This window comes from Nerophis ophidion, linkage group LG10 (genome assembly GCF_033978795.1).
Source record: "Nerophis ophidion isolate RoL-2023_Sa linkage group LG10, RoL_Noph_v1.0, whole genome shotgun sequence".
Classification (NCBI taxonomy): domain Eukaryota; kingdom Metazoa; phylum Chordata; class Actinopteri; order Syngnathiformes; family Syngnathidae; genus Nerophis; species Nerophis ophidion.
This window is the reverse complement of record NC_084620.1, coordinates 48,243,813-48,269,700: the sequence shown is the minus strand read 5'-3', so window position 1 is coordinate 48,269,700 and position 25,888 is coordinate 48,243,813. Positions and strand designations below refer to the sequence as shown.

General features: G+C 34.7%; 2 protein-coding genes across 3 annotated transcripts; one reads left to right on the top strand and one right to left on the bottom strand.

Moving 5' to 3' along the window:
- Positions 1-1,725: 1,725 nt before the first annotated feature.
- LOC133560936 (fish-egg lectin-like) lies at positions 1,726-6,156 on the bottom strand. Its single transcript, XM_061913993.1, has 5 exons — positions 6,001-6,156; positions 5,697-5,933; positions 4,037-4,260; positions 3,836-3,957; positions 1,726-2,054 (listed from the first exon to the last, which is right to left on the bottom strand). The coding sequence occupies exons 1-5, from the start codon at positions 6,053-6,055 to the stop codon at positions 1,913-1,915; spliced, it is 780 nt and encodes a 259-aa protein (XP_061769977.1). The 5' UTR covers positions 6,056-6,156; the 3' UTR covers positions 1,726-1,912.
- Positions 6,157-13,081: 6,925 nt separating this feature from the next.
- On the top strand, positions 13,082-19,036 carry LOC133559917 (uncharacterized). 2 transcript variants are annotated; one of them, XM_061911915.1, is made up of 3 exons: positions 13,082-13,248; positions 13,407-13,490; positions 18,499-19,036. In XM_061911915.1, the coding sequence occupies exons 1-3, from the start codon at positions 13,201-13,203 to the stop codon at positions 18,709-18,711; spliced, it is 345 nt and encodes a 114-aa protein (XP_061767899.1). In that variant the 5' UTR covers positions 13,082-13,200; the 3' UTR covers positions 18,712-19,036. The 2 variants fall into 2 exon arrangements, with proteins under 2 accessions (XP_061767899.1, XP_061767898.1); XM_061911914.1 differs by having other exon boundaries at positions 18,311-19,036.
- Positions 19,037-25,888: the final 6,852 nt, after the last annotated feature.

Below are 25,888 nucleotides of genomic sequence, written 5' to 3'. Positions count from 1 at the left end.
GTGTGTGCATAAGAATATCTAAGTAGTGTGTATGAGAGTGTTTCAGTAGTGTGTATGAGAGTGTTTCAGTTGTGTGTATAAGAATGTTTCAGTAGTCTGTATGAGAGTGTTTCAGTAGTGGGTATAAGAGTGTGTGTACAAGCGTATTTCAGTAATGTGTGTGAGTGTTTCAGTAGTGTGGATAAGAGTGTTTCAGTAGTGTGTATGAGAGTCTTTCAGTAGTGATTATGAGAGAGTTCCAGTAGTGTGTGAGTGAAAAACAATTCAGTTGTTTATCTGAGAGCGTTTCAGTAGTGTGTATGAGAGTCTTTCAGTAGTCATTATGAGAGTGTTTCAGTAGTGTGTGTGAGAGAAAAAGATTTCAGTTGTTTATGTGAGAGCATTTCAGTACTGTGTATGAGAGTGTTTCAGTAGTGTGTGTGTGTGTGTGTGTGTGTTTGTATGTGTGTGTGTGTGTGTGTGTGTGTGTGTGTGTGTGTGTGTGTGTGTGTGTGTGTGTGTGTGTGTGTGTGAGAGAGAGAGAGAAAAACATTTCCATTTTTTATATGAGAGCATTTCTGTAGTGTGTATAAGAGTGCTTCAATAGTGTGTATAAGAGTGTTTCAGTAGTGTACCTGTATGAGAGAAAAACATTTCAGTTGTTTATGCGAGAGCATTTCTGTAGTGTGTTTAAGAGTGTTTCAGTAGTGTGTATAAGAGTGTTTCAGTTGTGTGTATAAAAGTGTTTTAGGACTGTGTGTGAGAGAAAAAGATTTCAGTTGTTTATGTGAGAGCATTTCAGTACTGTGTATGAGAGTGTTTCAGTAGTGTCTGTGTGTGTGTGTGTGTGTGTGTGTGTGTGTGTGTGTGTGTGTGTGTGTGTGTGTGTGTGTGTGTGTGTGTGTGTGTGTGTGTGTGTGTGTGTGTGTGTGTGTGTGTGAGAGAAAAACATTTCCATTTTTTATGTGAGAGCATTTCAGTAGTGTGTATAAGAGTGCTTCAATAGTGTGTATAAGAGTGTTTCAGTAGTGTGTGTGAGAGAAAAACATTTCAGTAGTGTGTATAAGAGCATTTCAGTAACGTGTATGAGAGCGTTTCAGTAGTGTACCTGTATGAGAGAAAAACATTTCAGTTGTTTATGCTAGAGCATTTCTGTAGTGTGTTTAAGAGTGTTTCAGTAGTGTGTATAAGAGTGTTTCCGTTGTGTGTATAAAAGTGTTTTAGGACTGTGTGTGAGAGAAAAACATTTCTGTTATATATGTGAGAGCATTTCAGTAATGCGTATAAGAGTGTTTCAGTAGTGTGTATGAGAGAAAAACATTTCAGTTTTTTATATGAGAGCATTTCAGTAGTGTATGTGAGAGAAAAACATTTCAGTTTTTTATGTGAGAGCATTTCAGTAGTGTGTGTAAGAGGTCATTCTGAATTATGTCCCTAAAAGCTCCTCATATGAGGGGCCCCTCAAATAGATGGGTCATTACTTAACTAGTAAGTAATGAACAGCCAATATGGTGACTGTGTTATTTTTTTGAAATTGTTTTATTTTGAAATGACGTTTTCCAGTGCGGTCTGGCCTGTGACTCTCCATTGTAAGTCTGTTCTTGGACGGGTTGTACTGTAAACTCATTTTCTTTTTCTATGTTTCACGTGCAATGGCAATAAATTATGTGTAAATAAAACATTATAATGTGCAGGGGAAATAAAACATAATATTTTGCAGGTGTTCATCATGAAAAAACAAACAAATCAGGTATTACAAGTTTTAATAAGAAAAGTTGGAAATAGTTTATTGGAATTTATGATTTGAGAAAATTTCAGTTTTTCGTTTTTCATTCCAAGATAGGTTTATACAATCATGCTTTTTATTATCGTTTGATGGGAGAACTGGAAAGAGTTGAGTACACGTCGGTCAATCCAAATCCAAAGGATGGTCTTAATGGGAGCACTGCAGGAGCAAGCCAGAACTGGTCAAGGCCCAGAGTTGTCCCAGGTCGTAGCTGACGGAGGTGATGGGCATGCACATTGGAACAGACGACCAGCTCACGCCTTGCGGGCGACTACTGCTGATACCAGTCCTGTTACGACACACACAGCATGGAAGTACTACAGTTTGCAAGTTGGGTAGGACTTGAGTTATGCGGGTAAGTCGCCCAAGTGCCGATACGTGTGTGTGGAACTGAAACGTTTGAATGTCCGGGCTGAGTGGAATGTGCGGATGTTGGAACGCTTCCAATCGGATGAGAAATGTGGGATTTATGGAGAGGTTTGGATATTTACCATTCATTGTCAATGGGGAGAACTTTCTGGGAAATTCCAGGAAAACCAGGACATTCACACAATAATAATGACAATAAATTAAAGAATTTTTTGGGGGTACAACCTAACATGTGTTGGATATTTACAAAATAATAATACTAATAAAAATAATAATAATAATGATTATGATAATAATAATAATAATAATAATAATAAATAGATTATCTTTTTAGTGTATAATCTTCTATGTGTGAATGGTAGGACGTTCACATAATAATAATAACAATAATGATAATAATCATCATCATAATAACAACAATAATAATAATAATAATTATAGTAATAATAATAATAATAAATATATAATCTTTTTGGTGTAGAATCTTGTATGTGGGAATGTTGTACATTCACATAATAATAATAATAATAATAGTAATAAGGATAATAATAGTAATAATAATAACAATAATAATAAATACATGATATTTTTGTGTAGAATCTTACATGTTTCAATGCTTGGACATTCACACAATTATAATAACAATAATAATAATAATAATAATAATAATAATAAATTTAGAAAAATATATACATAGATAATTTTTCTTTTTGGTGCAGAATGTTATATTTGTAAGTGCTGGACAGTCACAAAATAATAATAATAACAATAATAATAATAATAACAATAATAAATATATAATATTTTAGGGAAGAATCTTGTATGTGTTAATGTTGTACATTCCCAAAATAATAATAATAATAATAATAATAATAAATAGATTATCTTTTTGGTGTAGAATCGTATATGTGTGAGTGTAGGACATTCACAAAATAATAATAATAATAATAAATAGATTATTATTTTGGTGTACAATCGTATGTGTGTGAGTGTTGGGCATTCACACAATAATAATAATAATAATAGTAATAATAATAATAATAATATACAAGTTTTGGAGTGGAATCTTAAATGTGTGAATGCCTGGACATCCACACAATAATAATAATGCTAATAATAATAATAACAATACATAGATTATCTTTTTGTAGTAGAATGTTGTATGTGTGAATGATGGACTTTCATACAATTATAATAAATAAAAAAATATTAATAATAATAATACATAGATTATCTTTTGGGGTGTGGAATCTTATATGTGAGTGAATGTTGGACATTCACACAACAATAATAATAATAAATAGATGATTATTTTGGTGTAGAATCTTATATGTGTGAGTGTTGGACATTCACAAAATAATGATAATAATAATATAATACTAATAATAATAATAATAAATAGATTATTATTTTGGCGTAGAATATCATATGTGTGAATGTTGGACATTCACACACTAATGATAATAATGATAATAATAATAAATAGATGATTATTTTGGTGTAGAATCTTATGTGTGCGAATGTTGGACATTCACACAATAATATTAATAATAATAATAATAATAATAAGAAGAAGAAGAATAAATAGATGATCATTTAGGCAAAGAATGTTATATGTGTGAACATTCACACAATAAGATGAAACTTAAAAGAATATGGAAATCCTCCCTGGCAAGGATCTGGAACGCTGTAGCGACTCACCTTTGGTAGACCAGGCCGCTGGTGCTCACTGCAAAAACACTCCCATCGGCGCTCACGTCGATCATGCTCATCGATGTTGACACCAGGGACCACCCGCTGCTGGAACAGGTAGTCGGCGACACCTGAAGTAAAAACCACAACCTTAGAGTGGGCAGGCCCCTCGGACTAGAACCAGGGCTGTCTCCGTGCGTGTCGTCCCACCTGCGAGACGTACAAGCGGTTACTCTGGTCCACCCCCCAGCATCCGTAGAGGCGTCCGCAGCTGTAAGACTTCATCATCCGGCCCAGGGAGTTCCAGCTCAGCGAGCCCACCCCCTTGAAGGCCGAGGCGTAGTTGCTCCTCAGGCAGTAGGTGAGGTTGGAGGTGGGAGTCACCCCGACAACCTGACCGTTACCTCCAGCATCCACCTGTTGCAGCAACGGTCCTGAAGATGCAGAACAAGGACTCAATGATCCAGTTGATACCTGTACCGGTATATCAGGGGTGTCCAAACTACGGCCCAACGGCCAAGTGCGGCCCACCGACGTCTTCATTCATTTTGCCCGCAGGGAGATTACATTCATTTTAAAAGTCTGACATTTAGTCATCAAAAAGTGGACATTGCGAGCCTCTAATTATGCTCTGACTGAACGTGGGAGCAACATTTACTGATATGACCCAATGCAAACAACCTTCCCTAGTCATAGTGCAAAAAACAAATGTATCAAACCAACGCAAACATTCAACAGACATGTTCACACACAACAAAACATGCTCATCAACTGTGTGGATATTATAAAAAATGTCCAATCACTATAAAAATAATAAAAATCCTATTACAAAGCATGATGGGAAATTGCAAAATATATATATATATATATATATATTTTATATATATGTATATACATATATATATACATACATATACATATATATACATATGTATCTATATACATATATATACATACATATACATATACATACATATATATATATACATATACATACATACACATATGTATGTATATGTATATATATATATATATATATATATATATATATATATGTCTTAATTAGATTATCCAGCGAATAGTGCTCGATACTGTGGTACAGCGCAATATATGTATGTGTGGGGAAAAAAAATCACAAGACTAATTCATCTCTACAGAACTGTTTCATGAGGGGTTCCCTCAATTATCAGGAGATCTGATATTCAAAATCTCACGATAGGCTCAAAATCTCACGATACTTGGATGATACAGCAGAGGATTGGGAGAATGTCATGTGGTCAGATGAAACCAAAATAGAACTTTTGGGTATAAACTCAACTCGTTGTGTTTGGAGGAAGAAGAATACTGAGTTGCATCCCAAGAACACCAAACCTACTGTGAAGCATGGGAGTGGAAACATCCTTCTTTGGGGCTGTTTTTCTGCTAAGGGGACAGGACGATTGATCCGTGTTAAGGAAAGAACAAATGGGGCCATGTATCGTGAGATTTTGAGCCAAAACCTCCTTCCATCAGTGAGAGCTTTGAATGGTTGACCAAATACTTATTTTCCACCATAATTTACAAATAAATTCTTTAAAATTCCTACAATGTGAATTCTTGGATTTTTTTTCACATTCTGTCTCTCACAGTTGAAGTGTACCTATGATGAAAATTACAGACCTCTGTCATCATTTTAAGTGGGAGAACTTGCACAATCGGTGGCTGACTAGATACTTTTTTGCCCCACTGTATATATATATATGGGTGCAAAACTTTCATCAACAACTGTGGCTGTAGACAACCTCCTAATGTTACCTGTATCAACCCCGCAAGATGGTAGTATTTGTACGATGAGATACCAGTATCTACGTTACAATACTCGCAACGTCACCTGAGGACGGACGAAATTCGCCCGCCACGAACTTGTAGACCCTGTTGCCGTAGTCCACGCCCCAGATCCCAGAAGGTCCCACCGAGACGTCCTTGAGAGAGACGGAGCCCAGCCTGTACCAGGAGGTGCCGCTCAAGAAGTAGACCCGGTTGTAGCTGCTCCTGGCCAAAACCTGACCTTGGCCCGCCACGATCTGGCGAGAGTTGGACAGTCTGGGAGCTTCCTTGCAGGTCCAGGCTGTCGGGGAAAGGTTTTTTTCAGCGCAAAAATGAAGAATTTGAATTTTTAATTTTATTATTTTTACCTCGAGTGGCGGCCAGGTGACAGAGCACCAGCAGGAAGCCCACGGTAGCTTTCATGGCGTCTTTTTTGGACGGAGGTTGAGGGTGTCTTGAATCACGCCTGTTTCGTCGCCTTAAATACTCGCCAAATGGTTTGGAGAAAAAATGATTGATTTGAAACTCAACAGGTTTTTCACGTCCAGAGAGGTTAGGAGGTGGTTTTTGTATTGTACTGTAAAATGTCGGATTAGTCAAATTGTCACTGACACTAAGTCTCACTGTGGGAAAATACTCATTGAAATGGAGTCAGATTTTAGTATACAGGACTTTTTGGAAGGATCTTAATTGAATGAAATAAATATACAATAAATATGATATATTATTTTTAAAAATATGTTACTTTTATTAGGGGTAAATCCCACCCTTTTTTGTAAATAAGGATGCAAATGCATATAATACAGTACAAGAACAATTAATAAACAAATAAAACAAATTAAAATGACATTTAAAATTATATTTAAAATGTAAAAGTAAAATCAAATCCAATTATATTTAAAGTAAGATTAAATCATGTTAAATCATACTCAATTAAATTCAATTAAATTCAGTTTAACTACATGAGTGCACTTAAAAGAGTTTACATTAAACATTGTTTAATTAGGTTTTTTTTTCATGTAATTCAATGGACCTAAATTAAATAAAAACATAACAGATGATGTAAATTAAAAAAATAATAATTTAAAAGCTACTTTAACCAATTAAATTACATTTAAATGAAATCTTGTTCAATCAAATTCAATTCAATTCAATTCAACTAGTTGAGAGCATTTAAAAGACTTTACTTTAAACATTGTTTAATTAGGGGATTTTTTAATGTAATGCAATAGGCTATCTTAAATGGATCTAAATTAAATTAAATAAAAATATAACATATGATGTAAATTAAAAAATATATATATATATATATATATATATATATATATATATATGCTTTTTGTAAAAAGGCATGCATCTGATTGTAATACAATACAATAAAAATATTTTTTTTAAATAAATACATTTGAAATTAAATTTAAAATCCAATTAAAAATGTCATTTAAATTTTAAAATGGATTCCAAATCAAAAGTAATTTCAAATCCAATTATATTTAAATTTAGATTTAATCATGTTCAATCAAATTCAAATAATCCAATTAAATTCAGTTAAACTAGTTGAGCGCACTTAAAAGTTTACATTAAACATTGTTTAATGAGGGGGATGGTTTTTTTTCATGTAATGCAAATAGATCTAATTGAAATGAAATAAAAACATAACAAATGACGTAAATTTAAAAATAACAATTCAAACGTTACTTTACCCAAGGAATATCTCCGTGCTTTTTGTAAAAAGTCATGCGTCTGAAAATAATACAATACCATAAAAACTAGTAAAAAAAAAAAAAAAAACATTTAAAAAGAGATTTAAAATTCCATTTAAAATGTAATTTAAATTTAAAAATGTATTTCTTTACTAAAAGTAAAATCTTAAATTAAATAATGTTCAATCAAATTCAATTCAATTCAGTTAAACTAGATGAGAGCACTTAAAAGAGCTTACATTAAACACTGTAAATTAGGGGATTTGTTTCATGTAATGTAATGGGTTATCTTAGATGGATCTAAATTAAATTAAATAAAAATAGAACAGATGATGTAAATAAAAATAAATAAAAAATAAATGTTACTTTAACCAAGGGATATCTCCTTTTTCAACGAATATTCAATTGAATAGACTCCAGAGACAAGATGTTTAATGTTCCAACTGAGAAATGGCGGCCTTTCTGGGCGTTGTTGATAAATGGCTTTCGCTTTGTATAGTAGAGTTTTAACTTGCACTAACAGATGTAGCGACCAACTGTAGTTACTGACGGTGGTTTTCTGAAGTGTTCCTGAGCCCATGTGGTGATATCTTTTACACACCGATGTCGCTTTTTGATGCAGTACTGCTTGAGGGATCGAAGGTCATGGGCATTCAATGTTCGTTTTCAGCCTTGCCACTAATGTGCAGTGATTTCTACAGATACTCTGAACCTTTTGATTATATTACAAACCGTACATGGTGAAATCCCTGGTTGAGAAATGTTGTTCTTAAACTGTTGGACAATTTTATCACACATTTGTTGACAAAGTGGTGACCCTCGCCTCATCCTTGTTTGTGAGTGACTGAGTATTTCACGGAAGCTGCTTTAATACCTAATCATGGCACCCACCTGTTCCCAATTAGCCTGTTCACCCTATGGGATGTTCCAAATAAGTGTTTGATGAGCATTCCTCAACTTCATCAGTCTTTTTTGCCACTTGTGCCAGCTTTTTTTGAAACGTGTTGCAGGCATCAAATTCAAAATGAGCTAATATTTGCAAAAAAATAACACAGTTTACCAGTTTGAATGTTAAGTATCTTGTCTTTGCAGTCTATTCAATTGAATATAAGTTGAAAAGGATTTGCAAATCATTGTATTCTGTTTTATTTACCATTTACACAACGTGACAACTTCACTGCTTTTGGGTTTTGTATTTTTTTCATTCGTTTTTACAAGTCTTTTTTTGCAGTGTGTTCGATTCGTAATGGTTCACAAAAAAAATCTAATTTTAAATAGGTTTGTCGTTTCCAAAAATCGATTTAAGAATGAAAAAATCCAAATATAAAAAATCCAAAATAATAAAAACGTTATTTTATTATTAATATTGTATTTTTTAAAATAGGAATCAATAAAAAATATATACTTTTTGGCAACCAGAAGGAGCTTTTCTGACCTGCTGTTTTGAGAAAAGTTGCACTATATTGATTGGTGTTCATAATCAGCCTGACCTAAGCCTTGATAATAAACACATGTGACTAAAACATGTTCAGCCGCTATAAAAGTGCGTAAGAAGCAGGAGTCACTCTCCCCTAATTCCCTTGTGCGTCTTTCCCACACCTTGGAACACTAGTTGGTCTGTAAGACCTTCAGGTGACGGACTGTAAAACCTTCAGGTGACAAACTGACATGTGTGATTTGGCTTGAAAGCTGGCGACAAACACAAACGACAAGCTCTATTGTGTGTGTGTGTGTGTGTGTGTGTGTGTGTGTGTGTGTGTGTGTGTGTGTGTGTGTGTGTGTGTGTGTGTGTGTTCTGGCAAAGCGTAATTAATGGGGACATCTCTCTGTTTACACAGTCACCTTTAGGGGACTTCTGACGGTATGGGGACATAAAAAAAAGGTCCCCTGAAGAGAAACCTTTTTAAAACATTTGCTTTGGCATTTAAGTGGTGAAATTTCCTATAAGAGGACAGTTGTATTCTGAGGATCATGTCATATTTAATTTGAACTTTATTTTTTTTTTTAAATGGTCCTCAGTAGTTACGTACAAATTTTTGTGAAGTATGCAAAATTGTTTAAATTTGGTCCCTATGAACCATATTAACAATTTTTTCCTGGGTCCCCAGAGTGTGTGTGTGTGTGTGTGTGTGTGTGCGTGCGTGCGTGCGTGCGTGCGTGCGTGCGTGCGTGCGTGTGTGTGTGTTCTGGCAATGCTTACTTAATGGGGACATCGCTATGTTTACACAGTCACACTTTAGGGGACTTCTGACGGTATGGGGACAAAAAAAAAAGGTCCCCTAAAGAGAAACCTTTTTAAAAGAATTGCTTTAGCATTTAAGTGGTGAAACTTCCTATAAGAGGACAGTTGTAGTGCTGTATCCTGAGGATCATGTCATATTTAATTTGAACTTTTTTTTTTTTCTTTTTTTTTTTTAATGGTCCTCAGTAGTCACATACAAATTTTTGTGAACTATGCAAAATTGTTTAAATTTGGTCCCTACGAACCATATCAACACTTTTTTCCAGGGTCCCCAGTGTGTGTGTGTGTGTGTGTGTGTGTGTGTGTGTGTGTTACACAGTCACCTTTAGGGGACTTCTGACGGTATGGGGACATTAAAAAAAAAAAGGTCCCCTAAAGCAGTGGTCCCCAACCTTTTTGTATCCGCGGACGGGTCAACGCTTAATAATTTTTCCCGCGGCCCGGGGGTGGGGAGGTGGGGGGGTCCTTTTCTTTTTTTTTTTTTCTCTTCTTTGTCATAAAAAAGGGACTTTTTTGTCATGAAAAAGGGATGTTTTTGCACTAATTGTAAGTGTATATTGTGTTTTTTATGTTGATTTGATTAAAAGAAAAAAAAATAATAATATTTTTTTTTTTTAATAAAAAATTCTTCTGCGGCCCGGTACCGGGCCGCGACCCGGTGGTTGGGCACCACTGCCCTAAAGAGAAACCGTTTTAAAAGATTTGCTATAAGAGGACAGTTGTATTCTGAGGATCATGTCATATTTAATTTCAACTTTTTTTTTATGGTCCTCAGTAGTCACTTACAAATTTTTGTGAACTATGCAAAATTGTTTAAATTTGGTCCCTATGAACCATATTAACAATTTTTTCCAGGGTCCCCTGTGTGTGTGTGTGTGTGTGTGTGTGTGTGTGTGTGTGTGTGTGTGTGTGTGTGTGTGTTCTGGCAAAACTTAATTAATGGGGACATCTCTGTTTACACAGTCACCTTTTGGGACTTCTGACGGTATGGGGACATAAAAAAAAAAAGGTCCCCTAAAGAGAAACCTTTTTAAAAGATTTGCTTTAGCATTTAAGTGGTGAAACTTCCTATAAGATGACAGTTGTATTCTGAGGATCATGTCATATTTAATTTGAACTTTTTTTTAATGTGCCTCAGTAGTCACGTACAAATTTGTGTGAACTATGCAAAATGATTTAAATTTGGTCCCCATGAACCATATTAACCATTTTTTCCGGGGTCCCCAGTGTGTGTGTGTGTGTGTGTGTGTGTGTGTGTGTGTGTGTGTGTGTGTGTGTACGCTGGAGTCATGAAGTGACAACAGCCGTCTTTGTCCTGGGGATGTTGTGTACCTTTGCTGGCCGATATCTTACCCTTGTTTGTTTGGCTTGTGTACCTGCTGTCCATGTGTTGGGCTTTACCTGCATAAACAGTCGCTAAATTTTTTTTTTTTTTTTTTAAAGCAATCTGATGACCACTAATTGGGGTATTTGAAAAAAATATAGACAAAGATGCATTGTACCAACAAGGTACGCTGATAGCTGCACTGGTACTTCTGCACACAATACAGTAAAAATTTGGTACTGAAACAAGTACAAAACATCCATCCATTTTTCTACCGCTTGTCCCTTACTGGGCTCACGGGGGGTGCTGACAATCCAACTTTATTAGCATTGCACCTAAAAAAACTACAACACAATTCCCGGACTACAAGCTCCTTTTTTCTTACACTTTGAACCATGCGGCTTATAAGACTAAAACATGATAAAAATAGTTGGTTTTTTTTATGTAAAACACACAAAAATACACCTAAAAAGTGCTTTACTGTCTGTGCTATGTCACCATCTTATGCACAAATTGATAGTGCTTTTGTTTTTTGGTTTTCTTCCAGCCGTCCATAGCGTTCTACTCGTATGCATTCTTCATACATTACTCCAAGCAACATTTGTAAGTTTTACAATGCAACTAAAACAATTCTTACTTACTCAACCGTCCCGTGTGTGATGTCTGTAGGAGTGTTTTCGTGCATGTGTGTACGTGATATCATAATGTAACGAAGCGAGCATCGATAGCATGAGCTAATATCCTAACACATGAAAATACAGCAAATATCAGCTGAAAAAAGTGAAAAATAATACAAATTTATTAGCATTGCACCTCAAAACGACAACACAATTACCGTAAATCCCGGACTATAAGTTACTTTTTCCCACACTTTGAACCATGTGGCTAATAAGATTAAAACATACTAAAATAATGCTGTTTTTTTAAAACACAAGAAAATACACCTTAAAAGTGCTTTATTGTTTGTGCTATAGCGCCATCTTATGCATAAATTGACTCACTGCAGGCATCCTTCCATTTACAGCGTTAGTGCTTTTGTTTTTTGTTTTTCTTCCGGCCGTCCATAGCGTTTCTACTCGTATGGATTCCTCATTCATCACTCCACAAAACGCCTGTAAGTTTTACAATGCAACTAAAACAATTCTTACTTACTAAACCATCCCGTGTGTGATGTATGTAGGAGTGTTTTCATGCATGCTTGTACGTGCTACCGCAATGTAACGAAGCGAGCGTCATTAGCATGACGTAATATGCTAACACATGCTAACAAACACAGCAAATGTTAGCTGAAACAAGTACAAAGTAATACAGCTTTATTAGCACTGTACCTAAAAACTACAACACAGGAGGTACAAAACTTGGCTATGTAACAAAACTATTGCTACAACGTATACTATGGACATAAAACAAAACTTGCAAACTACGGCATGAATAACAAAACTTACGGGGAACGAGAAAAGAGCATGGATCATCGGCATGGAGCAAGGGTGCGTAGAGGGTGGTAGAGGGTGGTGTCGCCAGCTGACTGCCTGGCAACTACAGGCTTAAATGGTGCTGTGGTGCTTGAAAACAGGTGTGTGAGTTCAAATGAATCAGGTGCGTGCGTCGTGAGGACATTTTAGCATTTCTTTCAGTTTCATTAGGCATTTAAAACAAAGCACAAATGACTGCTATTGATTTTTTTTTCAACATTATTGGTCTTCCTTTGTGATTGTTGTACGTTTTTACTACTATGTAGCTAAGTTACTATTTCACAGGATGGTATGAATTCTGTATAGTTTGAAAGTACTCGATGATTCTTCTCTTGTAACATTTTGTGGCGTCCCTTTTGAGTATTTCATGTGCGTTGGAGTCCTTGAGGACTGTAAGCAACTGGTTTTGGTTGTCATTTGTGTTGAGGATGACTCTGCATCACCCCTTGTCAGCTGCCAGGATCGTGATGTTTACATCAGTGCCTTCCTCTCCTCCAGGGAGAGGCTTCGGGGTTGGGGGGTTGTCACAATCCATTGTTATCAGATATCGGAATAATTTAACTATTATGGCCACTAGATGTCACTCCAGTTCATGTTAAGGAAAACATAACTGTCATAAGGTTAGTTTGAATACAGTATCTACAGTATTTCTACACCCACTTTTCTAATGTATGTCTTGTATTGGTATTGATTCTTTTCACAAGGTCATCGGCGATTTATAGTGAAGATTGCGTGCAGGACACTCGCTGGGAAGGGGGACTGACTCTGATGGAGGGGCCTCAAACGCGTGTATCCTTCACAAGCTTCATCCGTCAGCCGCCAACTCCATGCCACGTCTCATGTCAGAGGCCATCCGGCATGACAACACAAGCCAAGTATGGACAGGTTACCCACACAAACAGCATTTGAATGGATACAGTACCAATTCCCGGTATCGATGAATCAATACCAGTACTCAATTTTTGATACTTTTGTGCGTGTTAATAGCTATTGATTGTTTCTAGAAAATAAAATTACATTTTTTTTATTGCAGTCGCAAGTCCAAGGTGCTAGACGGCAGGATTGTATGGTTTTCCCAGTCTTTGCTGTCTGTAGCGCCCCACAAAATGCTGAAACTGTAAGTATTGTACTTATCACGCACCAGCTGTTTGATCGTAACGTGCAGCTTAGTTTGGGTTTTCATTAACAACTTTGGAAGTGTTGAAATCGCTATGTAAGATCTCAAATGCTAATCAGAATCAGTTGTATATTTACTGTCTGTTGCGCCCAACCAGGTGTTAATACTGCAAGTATTGCATTTATTACACACCAGGTGTTTGATTGAAAAGTGCATCTTAGTTGTAGTTTTCAATAACAAATTTAGAAGTGTTGAAATCACCATGTAAAATCTCCAATGCTAATCAGAATCAGTTGGTCGGTGTATATTTACTGTCTGTTGCGCCCATCCAGGTGTTAATACTGTAAGTATTGCACTTTTTACGCACCAGCTGTTTGATTGTAACGTGCATCTCAGTTGTAGTTTTCATAAACATATTAGGGAGTGTTGAATTTGCCATGTAAAATCTCTAACGCTAATCAGAATCAGTTGGTCGGTTTAATATTTACCGTCTGTTGCGCCCTGCCAAGTGTTACTACTGTAAGTATTGCACTTTGTACGCACCAGCTGTTTGATTGTAACGTGCATCTTAGTTGTAGTTTTCATAAACATATTAGGGAGTGTTGAATTTGCCATGTAAAAACTCTAATGCTATTCAGAATCAGTTGGCCGGTGTATATTTACTATCTGTTGCGCCCTACTAAATGTTAATATTGTAAGTATTGCACTTATTACACACCAGATGTTTGATTGTAATGTGCACCTCAGTTGTAGTTTTCATAAACATATCTGGGAGTGTTGGAATCGCCATGAAAAATCTCTAATGCTAATCAGAATAATTTGGTCGGTTTAGTATTTAATGTCTGTTGCGCCCTACTGAGTGTTAATACTGTAAGTATTGCACTTTTTACGCACCAGCTGTTTGATTGTAATGTGCACCTTAGTTGTAGTTTTCATAAACATATTAGGGAGTGTTGAATTCGCAATGTAAAATCTCTAATGCTATTCAGAATCAGTTGGTCGGTTTAGTATTTACTGTCTGTTGCGCCCTGCCAAGTGTTAATACAGTAAGTATTGTACTTATTACACACCAGATGTTTGATTTTAATGTGAATCTTAGTTGTAGTTTTAATTAACATATTTGGCAGTGTTGAAATCATCATTTTAAATTTTCTAATTCTAATTAGAATCAGTTGGCCGGTTTATATTTACTATCTGTTGCGCCCTACTAAATGTTAATACTGTAAGTATTGCACTTATTACACACCAGATGTTTGATTGTAATGTGCATCTTAGTTGTAGTTTTCATAAACATATTTGGGAGTGTTGGAATCGCTTTGAAAAATCTCTAATACTAATCAGAATAAGATGGTCGGTTTAGTATTTAATGTCTGTTGCGCCCTACTAAGTGTTAATACTGTAAGTATTGCACTTTTTACGCACCAGCTGTTTGATTGTAACGTGGCTCTTAGTTGTAGTTTTCATAAACATATAAGGGAGTGTTGAATTCGCCATGTAAAATCTCTAATGCTAATCAGAATCAGTTGGTTGGTTTAGTATTTACTGTCTGTTGCGCCCTGCCAAGTGTTAATACAGTAAGTATCGTACTTATTACACACCAGATGTTTGATTTTAATGTGAATCTTAGTTGTAGTTTTAATTAACTTATTTGGCAGTGTTAAAATCATCATGTAAAATCTCTAATACTAATCAGAATCAGTTGGCCGGTTTATATTTACTATCTGTTGCGCCCTACTAAATGTTAATACTGTAAGTATTGCACTTATTACACACCAGATGTTTGATTGTAATGTGCATCTTAGTTGTAGTTTTCATAAACATATCTGGGAGTGTTGGAATCGCCATGAAAAATCTGTAATGCTAATCAGAATAAGATGGTCGGTTTAGTATTTAATGTCTGTTGCGCCCTGCCAAGTGTTACTACTGTAAGTATTGCACTTTTTACGTACCAGCTGTTTGATTGTAACGTGACTCTTAGTTGTAGTTTTCATAAACATATTAGGGATTGTTGAATTCGCCATGTAAAATCTCTAATGCTATTCAGAATCAGTTGGTCGGTTTAGTATTTACTGTCTGTTGCGCCCTGCCAAGTGTTAATACAGTAAGTATCATACTTATTACACAACAGATGTTTGATTTTAATGTGAATCTTAGTTGTAGTTTTAATTAACATATTTGGCAGTGTTGAAATCATCATGTAAAATCTCTAATACTAATCAGAATCAGTTGGTCGGTGTATATTTACTGTCTGTTGCGCCCAACCAGGTGTTAATACTGCAAGTATTGCACTTATTACACACCAGGTGTTTGATTGAAACGTGCATTTTAGTTGTAGTTTTCAATAACAACTTAAAAGTGTTGAAATCGCCATGTAAAATCTCTAATGCTAATCAGAATCGGTTGGTCGGGTTAGTATTTAATGTCTGTTGCGCCCTACTAAGTGTTAATACTGTAAGTACTGCACTTATTACACACCTGGTGTTTAAATGTAAAGTGCATCTTAGTTGTAGTTTTCATTTACAATGTTTGAAGTCTTGAAATCGCCTTGTAAAATCTCTAATGCTAGTCAGAATCAGTTGGTCGGTTTATGGTTACTGTCTGTTTAGACGTCACACCCAAAGGGGCACCATAGGGGCCATCCAAGTACAATTAGATATCGACACATACAGCCATCAGACTTTATAATACATATGTTCCTTTTGACTGTACAGGTACTGTAAATACATAATGTATATATATTATTCACATGTGAATAATGCTGTATAATAGACTGTATTTATGTTATTCACATGTGAATAATGCTGTATAATAGACTGTATTTATGTTATTCACATGTGAATAATGCTGTATAATAGACTGTATTTATAGTATTCACATGTAAATAATGCTGTATAATAGAATGTATTTATGTTATTCACATGTGAATAATACTGTATTTATAGTATTCACATGTGAATAATGCTGTGTACTAGACTGTATTTATGTTATTCACATGTGAATAATGCTGTATAATAGACTGTATTTATGTTATTCACATGTGAATAATGTTGTATAATAGACTGCATTTATGTTATTCACATTTGAATAATGCTGTATAATAGACTGTATTTATATTATTCACATGTGAATAATGCTGTATAAGAGATTGTATTTATGTTATTCAAATGTGAATAATGCTATATAATAGATTGTATTTAGAGTATTCACATGTGAATAATGCTGTATAATAGACTGTATTTATGTTATTCACATGTGAATAATGCTGTATAATAGACTGTATTTATGTTATTCACATGTAAAAATACCCAAGTGTTTATTGTCTATTGTGAGCGGACTGTGGTGCTGAATTCACCCCAGGGATCAATAGAGTTCTATTCTATTCTATTACTTGGTGGGGTTTTTTTCGGGAAATGCCTCACAGATTCTTTTTCAGGAGCCGAAAAAATTACTGGCGGTCATCTGAACGATTTCATGTTAGACAAACTCTTTTTTTTTTTACTATTTTTCTAGGTTAAAATTAATATTTGATGGTGACTAATCTGAATGAATCCACAGCAACCCTGTGACGAATGTAATTGAAAGGTTGCATTGTGTGACAGCACTAGGATATAAATACATGTGTGACATTATTGTGTTTGCATGTGAAACTGCAGACAAAGAGCACATTGTGTGCCGAGCCTAGCGGGAAGTGAGAGCGCAAATCTGACTTTGATTTATGAAGAAGTCATAACCCGAGGAAGATTTATGCATGCGCACATTTTTTTTTTTTTTAATAGTCAGCACCTGTCCTGGTTATGGAACATCCATACCTGTTAAAGTTCAAGCTATTCTTCACAGTTGTAGGGATTAAGAGCAAGAAAGCAGATTTAGCAGGTAAATACAACTCACTTTAGGACGTTACAGTCATGTGATTGCTAGAGGATATTATTTGTGAAAAAATATTTAAAATTCATGAAGTCAAATGTACATATGTTATTTAAAAAGTAACCAAATTAAGTTACATAATATTATTTATTGGATTTTATTATACGGATCATCTATTAAAATAATATATTTTATTATTATTTTTATTATTATATTATATTATATTTTTATATAGATTAATATACATATATGTAAATAATATTTGTACACATACATATTATTTATATGTACATATGTATTTATATATATATTTCTACATAAATACATATATGTGTGTATATATGTATATACAGTATATACATCCATCCATCCATCCATTTCCTACCGCTTATTCCCTTTTGGGGTCGCGGGGAGCGCTGGCTCCTATCTCAGCTACAATTGGGCAAAAGGCGGGGTACACCTCATCGCAGACAGTATATACATATAATAAAAATACATGTATATGTATATGTGTGTATATATACATATATGAATATGTGTGTATATATACATATATGAATATGTGTGTATATATATATATATATATATATATATATATATATATATATATATGTATCTATAAATACATGTATATATGTATGTATATATATAAACATATATTTGTATATTTGTATATATATCTGTGGGTATAAATATGTATATGTATATATAAACGTATATATACACACATATATACATATATGTATATGAATATATGTACATATGTACGTATAAATACACAAATATTTTATACATATATACATATATGTATATATGTATACATGTATACATATATGTATATATGTATACATGTATACATATATGTATATATGTATACATACATACTAGGGCTCCGAATCTTTGGGTGTCCCATGAATCGATTCAGTATCGATTTATTGGGGTCGCGATTCGATTAGATATCGATGTGGAAAGACGGAGCCGACAGCGGGCGAGGACAAACAGCGGTCCTGACCAAGATGGCGGCCAGGTGGCGGAGCATGCAGCAGAACGGAGAGGCGGGGAATGCCTGGAGCGACACTGCAGCCATCAGAGTCAGGTGCGTACACAACACACATGCTCTCAATCCCTGCATCTTTTGCTGCAGCATAAAAGGGGAGAGGGAGGAGCAATCGTGGCAGAAGGAGGAGAGGAAACAACTGGCAACAACGACCACGAGAGCAACGAGATCGACCCTGAGCGAGATGAGCCCCCGCAGCAGACGCAGCCACAGGCCACCGAAAGTTGCGCCGCGACGAGCAGAAAGAGCCGGCGAGCTAGAAATTGGCCTTACCGACTGTCAAGACAATATGTTTATTGAAATGATAAATCTGAGTCAAACCCGTTACGATGCGTCCTGTATCGATCGACACTGCAACCCACACGAGGACGGCTGGAGACCCGTCACGATCGTTTTTTCCAATTCAGCTCGATTCTCGATTCAAAAATGTTATTTTTCCGATTCAAACCGATTCTGTATTCATTCAATACATAGGATTTCAGCAGGATCTACCCCAGTCTGCTGACATGCTAGCAGAGTAGTAGATTTTTTGTAAAAAGCTTTTATAATTGTAAAGGACAATGTTTTATCAACTCATTGCTATAATGTAAATTTGTTTTAACTATTAAACGAACCAAAAATATGACTTATTTTGTTTTTGTGAAAACATTGGACACAGTGTGATGTCAAGCTTATGAGATGCGATGCAAGTGTAAGCCACTGTCAGACTATTGTTCTTATTTTGTAATTTTTATAAATGTCTAATGATAATGTCAATGAGGGATTTTTAATCATTGCCATGCTGAACTAACATTGATACTGTTGTTGATAATATTCATTTTTGTTTCACTACTTTTGGTTTGTTCTGTGTCGTGTTTGTGTCTCCTGAATTGCAATATTTTCCCCAAAAACATTTCAAAGTAGATTTTTTATTATTTTTTTTGCTTTCAACACTTAAGTCCCGTGATCAACTTTAGATCTATCCGTCTATTTGAAAGGGTTTATACTTTCCAAAGGCTTTTTCATTAGTTTTTTGTTTTATGCCATTTTTGTCACGGAAGACATATTTTTATGGCAAACACAAATTATGCAATATTTTCCCCAAAAAATATTTCAAAGTGGATTTTTTTTTTGCTTTCCACACTTAAGTCTCAAGACCGACTTTAGAGCTAGCCGTCGATTTAAAAGGGTTTATAATTTTATTTTTTTAAATGTTTTTGGTTTGTTTGTTTTGTGCCCTTTTTGTCATAGAAAACTTAGTCTTTTTTATGGCAAACACACAAATTTTGCAATATTTTCCCCAAAAACATTTCAAAGTAGATTTTTTTTTTTTTTTTTTTTGCTTTCAACACTTAAGTCCCGAGATCAACTTTAGATCTATCTGTCTATTTGAAAGGGTTTATACTTTCTTAAGGCTTTTTCTTTTGTTTTTTGTTTTATGCCATTTTTGTCATGGAAGACTTTTTTTTTTATGGCAAACACAAATTATGCAATATTACGGTTGGTAGAGTGGCCGTGCCAGCAACTTGAGGGGTTGCAGGTTCGATTCCCGCTTCCGCCATCCTAGTCACTGCCGTTGTGTTCTTGGGCAAGACACTTTACCCACCTGCTCCCAGTACCACCCACACTTGTTTTAATGTAACTTAGATATTGGGTGTCACTATGTAAAGCGCTTTGAGTCACTAGAGAAAAGCGCTATATAAATATAGTTCACTACCCCAAAAATATTTCAAAGTGGAATTTTTTTTGCTTTCAACGCTTAAGTCTCTAGATCAACCTCGGATCCAGCCGTCAATTTAAAAGCTTTTATAATTTAAGGTGTTTCTTTGGTGGTTTGTTTGATCAATGCCCTTTTTGTCATTGAAAACTTTGTGTTTTTGTGGCAAACACAAATTATGCAATATTTTCCCCAACAAATATTTTAAAGTGGAATTTTTTTCACTTTGAAAACATAAGTCTGTAGACCAACTTCAGATCCATCTGTCAATTTAAGAGGGTTTATAATTTATTCCGTTTTATTATTTTTTTTTTGGTTTGTTTGTTTTATACCCTTTTTTTCCATAGAAAACATAGGGTTTTTTGGGGGGGGGCAAACACACACATTATGCAATATTTTGCCCCAAAACATTTTCAAAGTGGATTTTTTTTTGCTTTCAACACTTAAGTCTCTCGATCCACTTTAGATCCATCCGTCGATTTAAAAGGGTTTATCGTCTTTTGAGAGTTTGTTTTGTTGGTTTGTTTTCTTTTTCTTTCCCTTAGTCATGCAAAAGGGAGGTTTTTGTCATGAAAAATGGAGGCTTTTTGGGTGGGTGCACTAATTGTCAGTGTATCTTGTGTTTTTTATGTTGTTTTAATTTAAAAAAAAAAAAAATGTATTCTTATTATTTGACCTTTCTGTTTAAACCTGAACTTTAGGGAAAAAGTGCCTTTTCTTTTTTTTTTTTGGTTAATTGCGCTATATGAATAAATGAAGCTTGACCTTGACCTTAACTTGAGCAAGAGCCGCTCAACAAACACAAAATATTTTTTTAGAAAAAAGAAAATTAGAAAAATTGTAAAAACTTGTTAAAAAATTCATAATTTTTTATTTTTTTTTATTTTTAACTTTTCACAAACTTTTACTATTTTTATGCATATTTACCTGTGTTCCATAAACATAATGTTCTGTACTTGTGATTTATCATGAAAAAGGGAGGTTTTTGTCATGAAAAATGGAGGCTTTTTGGGTGGGTGCACTAATTGTCAGTGTATCTTGTGTTTTTTATGTTTTAATTTAAAAAAATATATATATATTATTCCTATTATTTGACCTTTCTGTTTAAACATGAACTTTAGGGAAAAATTGGCTTTTCTTTTTGTTTTGTTTTTTGTTTAATTGCGCTATATAAATAAATGAAGCTTGACCTTAACCTTAACTTGAGCAAGAGCCGCTCAAAAAACACAAAATATTTTTTTTAGAAAAAAGAAAATTAGTAAAAACTTGTAAAAAATTCATTACTTTTTAAAAAATTTTATTTGTAACTTTTCACAAACTTTTTCTATTTTTATGCATTTTTACCTGCATTCCATAAACATAATGTTCTGTACTTGTGATTTATCATGAAAAAGGGAGGTTTTAGTCATGAAAAATGGAGGCTTTTTGGGTGGGTGCACAAATTGTCAGTGTATCTTGTGTTTTTTATGTTTTAATTTAAAAAAAATATATATATTATTTTTATTATTTGACCTTTCTGTTCAAACCTGAACTTTAGGGAAAAAGTGGCTTTTATTTTTGTTTTGTTTTTTGTTTAATTGCGCTATTTAAATAAATGAAGCTTGACCTTGACCTTAACTTGAGCAAGAGCCGCTCAAAAAACACAAAATATTTTTTTTTTAGAAAAAAGAAAATTAGTAAAAACTTGTAAAAAATTCATTACTTTTTTAAATTTTTTATTTGTAACTTTTCACAAACTTTTACTATTTTTATGCATTTTTACCTGCGTTCCATAAACATAATGTTCTGTACTTGTGATTTATCATGAAAAAGGGAGGTTTTTGTCATGAAAAATGGAGGCTTTTTGGGTGGGTGCACTAATTGTCAGTGTATATTGTGTTTTATGTTGTTTTAATTAAAAAAAAAAAAAATAATAATAATATATATATATTTTTAATTAAAAAATGATTAAAATTAATAAAAAATTCTTCTGAAGGCCCGGTACCAATCGAGCCACGGCCTGCGGCCCGGTGGTTGGGGACCACTGTATTATAGTGTATAAATAAAAATGTACTTACATTCACGTCTCGCCCGTGCGAATCATCCTTTGCGTAGAGGAAGCAAAATAAATTCATGTCACAGTCCTGACATTATCCTACTAAATGTGTTTGAAAACATCTGAATCCGTCCCAATGCAATCGCGCTTTTTTTTTTAACTTTTTTTTTTTTTTCTTTCTAGTCCGTCGCTATCAATATCCTCAAACACGAATCGTTCACCCTCGCTCAAATTTACGGGGAAATTGTCGTTTTCTCCGTCCGAATAGCTCTTTTTGTTGGAGGCTCCCATTAAAAACAATGTGAGGATGTGAGGAGCCATCAACATGTGACGTCATCGTCTGCGACTTCTGGTAAAGGCAGGGCTTTTCTGTTAAAAGTTGCGAACTTTATCATGGATGTTCTCTACTAAATCATTTCAGCAAAAATATGGCAATATCGCGAAATGAACAAGTATGAGACATAGAATGGACCTGCTATCCCCGTTTAAATAAGAAAATCTCATTTCAGTAGGCCTTTAAATAGTGGTGCAGTGATTGACAGGTGCGTGAGTCCAAACAAATCAGGTGCGTGAGTCGTGAACACATAACAGGTGAAACTAATGAGTTGTCATGGTGACAAAACAAACAAGAGTGCACAATGAGTCCAAAACCAAACAGAATGTGACCACAAAACATGACTAATTATGCAATCTTTCCCCCCAAAAAATATTTCAAAGTGGAATTTTTTGATGCAAAATCATTGGCTCCTTGAGCGTGTCAATAATTCATAACAAAAGTGATTTTGATTCATTATTATTTTTGGAGCAATGACAGTTAAAAAAAAAAAAAGGTTTAGGGTATCCCACTCATATTGTCAAAAATGAGGCTTTTACGTTTAATACTTAAGTCTATTTGTGTATTATGAGTTTTTTTCTATTTGTTTTCTTGATTTTGCCCTTATGGTCATTTTTTTTTTTTTTTATTCAAGGCAAACACACAAACATACAGTATTTTTCCCGAAAAATATGTCAAAAGTTATTCAAACATTTGATACAAAGTAATTAAAGCATAAATAATTACTATTTTTTGAGCAATGACATTTAAAAAAAAAAAAAAGGTTTAGGGTATCCCACTCATAATGTCAAAGATTAGGCTTTTACTTTTAATGCTTGAGTCTATTTGTGGATTATGAGTTTTTTTCTATTTTTTTTCTTGATTTTGCCCTTATGGTCATTTTTATTTTATTTATGGCAAACACACAAACATACCGTATTTTTCCTGAAAAATATGTCAAAAGTTATTCAAACATTTGATACAAAGTAATTAAAGCATAAATAATAACTATTTTTTTGAGCAATGACAGTTTAAAAAAAAAATGGTTTGCGCTATCCCACTCATAATGTCAAAGATTAGGCTTTTACTTTTAATGCTTAAGTCTATTTGTGGATTATGAGTTTTTTTCTATTTGTTTTCTTGATTTTGCCCTTGTGGTCATTTTTTTATTTATGTATGGCAAATACACAAACATACAGTATTTTTCCCGAAAAATATGTAAAAAGTAATTCAAACATTTGATACAAAGTAATTAAAGCATAAATAATTACTATTTTTTGAGCAATGACATTTAAAAAAAAAAAAAAAAAGGTTTGGGGTATCCCACTCATAATGTCAAAGATTAGGCTTTTACTTTTAATGCTTAAGTCTATTTGTGGATTATGAGTTTTTTTCTACTTGTTTTCTTGATTTTGCCCTTATGGTCATTTTTTTATTTATTTATGCCAAACACACAAACATACAGTATTTTTCCCGAAAAATATGTCAAAAGTTATTCAAACATTTAATACAAAGTAATTAAAGCATAAATATCTATTTTTTGAGCAATGACAGTTTAAAAAAAAATTGTTTAGGGTATCCCACACATAATGTCAAAAATTAGGCTTTTACTTTTAACACTTAAGTCTATTTGTGGATTATGAGCTTTTTTCTATTCGTTTTCTTGATTTTGCCTTTATGGTCATTTTTTATTTTTTTATGGCAAACACACAAACATACAGTATTTTTCTCGAAAAATATGTAAAAAGTTATTCAAATATTTGATACAAAGTAAGTAAAGCATAAATAATAACTATTTTTTTGAGCAATAACAGTTTGTGTTATTAGAGTCAACATTTCAACTTGTTTTAGTTACATTTCACCTGCTATACTACTTTTTTTGATTATCTTTTTATGGTATTTCTGTTAGTAAATTAGCTGTGGGCCACAAATGGCCCTCGGGCCCCTGGACTAAGAATATCATGGGGGTCCTGTCCAAAGCCTTTACTGAGCAAGCATCATTTCAACTGTCGTTGAAAGCAACCGTGACAAAAGTGTCATTCGGGGCTGCCGGGGCCCCAAGCGGCTTCAGTCGACGCCCATGACAACCCGGGACCACGACAAGTCGCAACATGCCTGGCTGGAAACACACAAATCACACAAACTCCACCCCTAAACAGACAAATAATAAAGACCTTACAAATTAATGTGAAAAAGCAATGAAAAAATCCATCACTTTTTGTGCAGGAGACATGAGGGCATAAGATTTTAAACGTGGGAGAAAATATAAATGTTTTTAAACATAAACTCTATGGACTGAGTGGTTGTTTAATAAGTTGGGAAGGTTTGCCGGACCAACGTGTGTGTCAAATTTGGTGAGTTTTGAAGCATGTTAAGGGGGTCAAATTAGGGTGCGAAGGTGCGGAATAATAATAATGAAGAATAAAGAAGAATAATAAAACCTTACAGTTGCAATAGGGTCCTTTGGCCCATTGCAAAGGATTCCTTTGGAGTCTTTTGCAATGGGCCTGGTGGACCTTAATAAAAACACTAATTTAATGCTTTTTTTCGGTGGCGGGTTTGAGTTGAGGGGGGGTTTGGTGATAGCGGGGGTGTATATTGTAGCGTCCCGGATAGTTAGTGATGCAAAGGGTTCTGGGTATTTGTCCGGTTGTGTTTATGTTGTGTTACGGTGCGGATGTTCTCCCGAAATGTGTGTGTCATTCTTGTTTGCTGTGGGTTCACAGTGTGGCGCATATTTGTAACAGTGTTAACTTTGTTTATACAACCACCCTCAGTGTGACCTGTATGGCTGTCGACCATGTATGCTCTGCATACACTTGTGTGTGTGTATGAGCCGCATATATTATGTGAGTGGGCTGGCACGCTATTTTTATGGAAGAAAAGCGGACGTGGCGACATGTAGAGAACGCCAAAAGCAGTGCTTTTACGGCCTGCCCCCAATATTATTGTCCGGGTGGAAATCGGCAGAAATTCGGGAGGGTTCTGGGTATTTGTCCGGTTGTGTTTATGTTGTGTTACGGTGCGGATGTTATGTTGTGTTACGGTGCGGATGTTCTCCCGAAATGTGTGTGTCATTCTTGTTTGCTGTGGGTTCACAGTGTGGCGCATATTTGTAACAGTGGTAACCTTGTTTATACAACCACCCTCAGTGTGACCTGTATGGCTGTCGACCATGTATGCTCTGCATACACTTGTGTGTGTGTATGAGCCGCATATATTATGTGAGTGGGCTGGCACGCTATTTTTATGGAAGAAAAGCGGACGTGGCGACATGTAGAGAACGCCAAAAGCAGTGCTTTTACGGCCTGCCCCCAATATTATTGTCCGGGTGGAAATCGGCAGAAATTCGGGAGGGTTCTGGGTATTTGTCCGGTTGTGTTTATGTTGTGTTACGGTGCGGATGTTATGTTGTGTTACGGTGCGGATGTTC

What these genes read in the sequence shown, in the direction of transcription:
- LOC133560936 (XM_061913993.1), bottom strand. Translation starts at nt 6,055, where the DNA reads ATGAAAGCTACCGTGGGCTTCCTGCTGGTGCTCTGTCACCTGGCCGCC. An exon ending in CGAATTTCGTCCGTCCTCAG is followed by an intron (nt 4,261 to 5,696) that starts GTGACGTTGCGA and finishes CTGCATCTTCAG; the next exon opens with GACCGTTGCTGCAACAGGTG. An exon ending in ACCGCTTGTACGTCTCGCAG is followed by an intron (nt 3,958 to 4,036) that starts GTGGGACGACAC and finishes TTTTTACTTCAG; the next exon opens with GTGTCGCCGACTACCTGTTC.
- LOC133559917 (XM_061911914.1), top strand. Translation starts at nt 13,201, where the DNA reads ATGCCACGTCTCATGTCAGAGGCCATCCGGCATGACAACACAAGCCAA. An exon ending in GGCATGACAACACAAGCCAA is followed by an intron (nt 13,249 to 13,406) that starts GTATGGACAGGT and finishes TTTTTATTGCAG; the next exon opens with TCGCAAGTCCAAGGTGCTAG. An exon ending in CCCCACAAAATGCTGAAACT is followed by an intron (nt 13,491 to 18,310) that starts GTAAGTATTGTA and finishes CGATTCGATTAG; the next exon opens with ATATCGATGTGGAAAGACGG.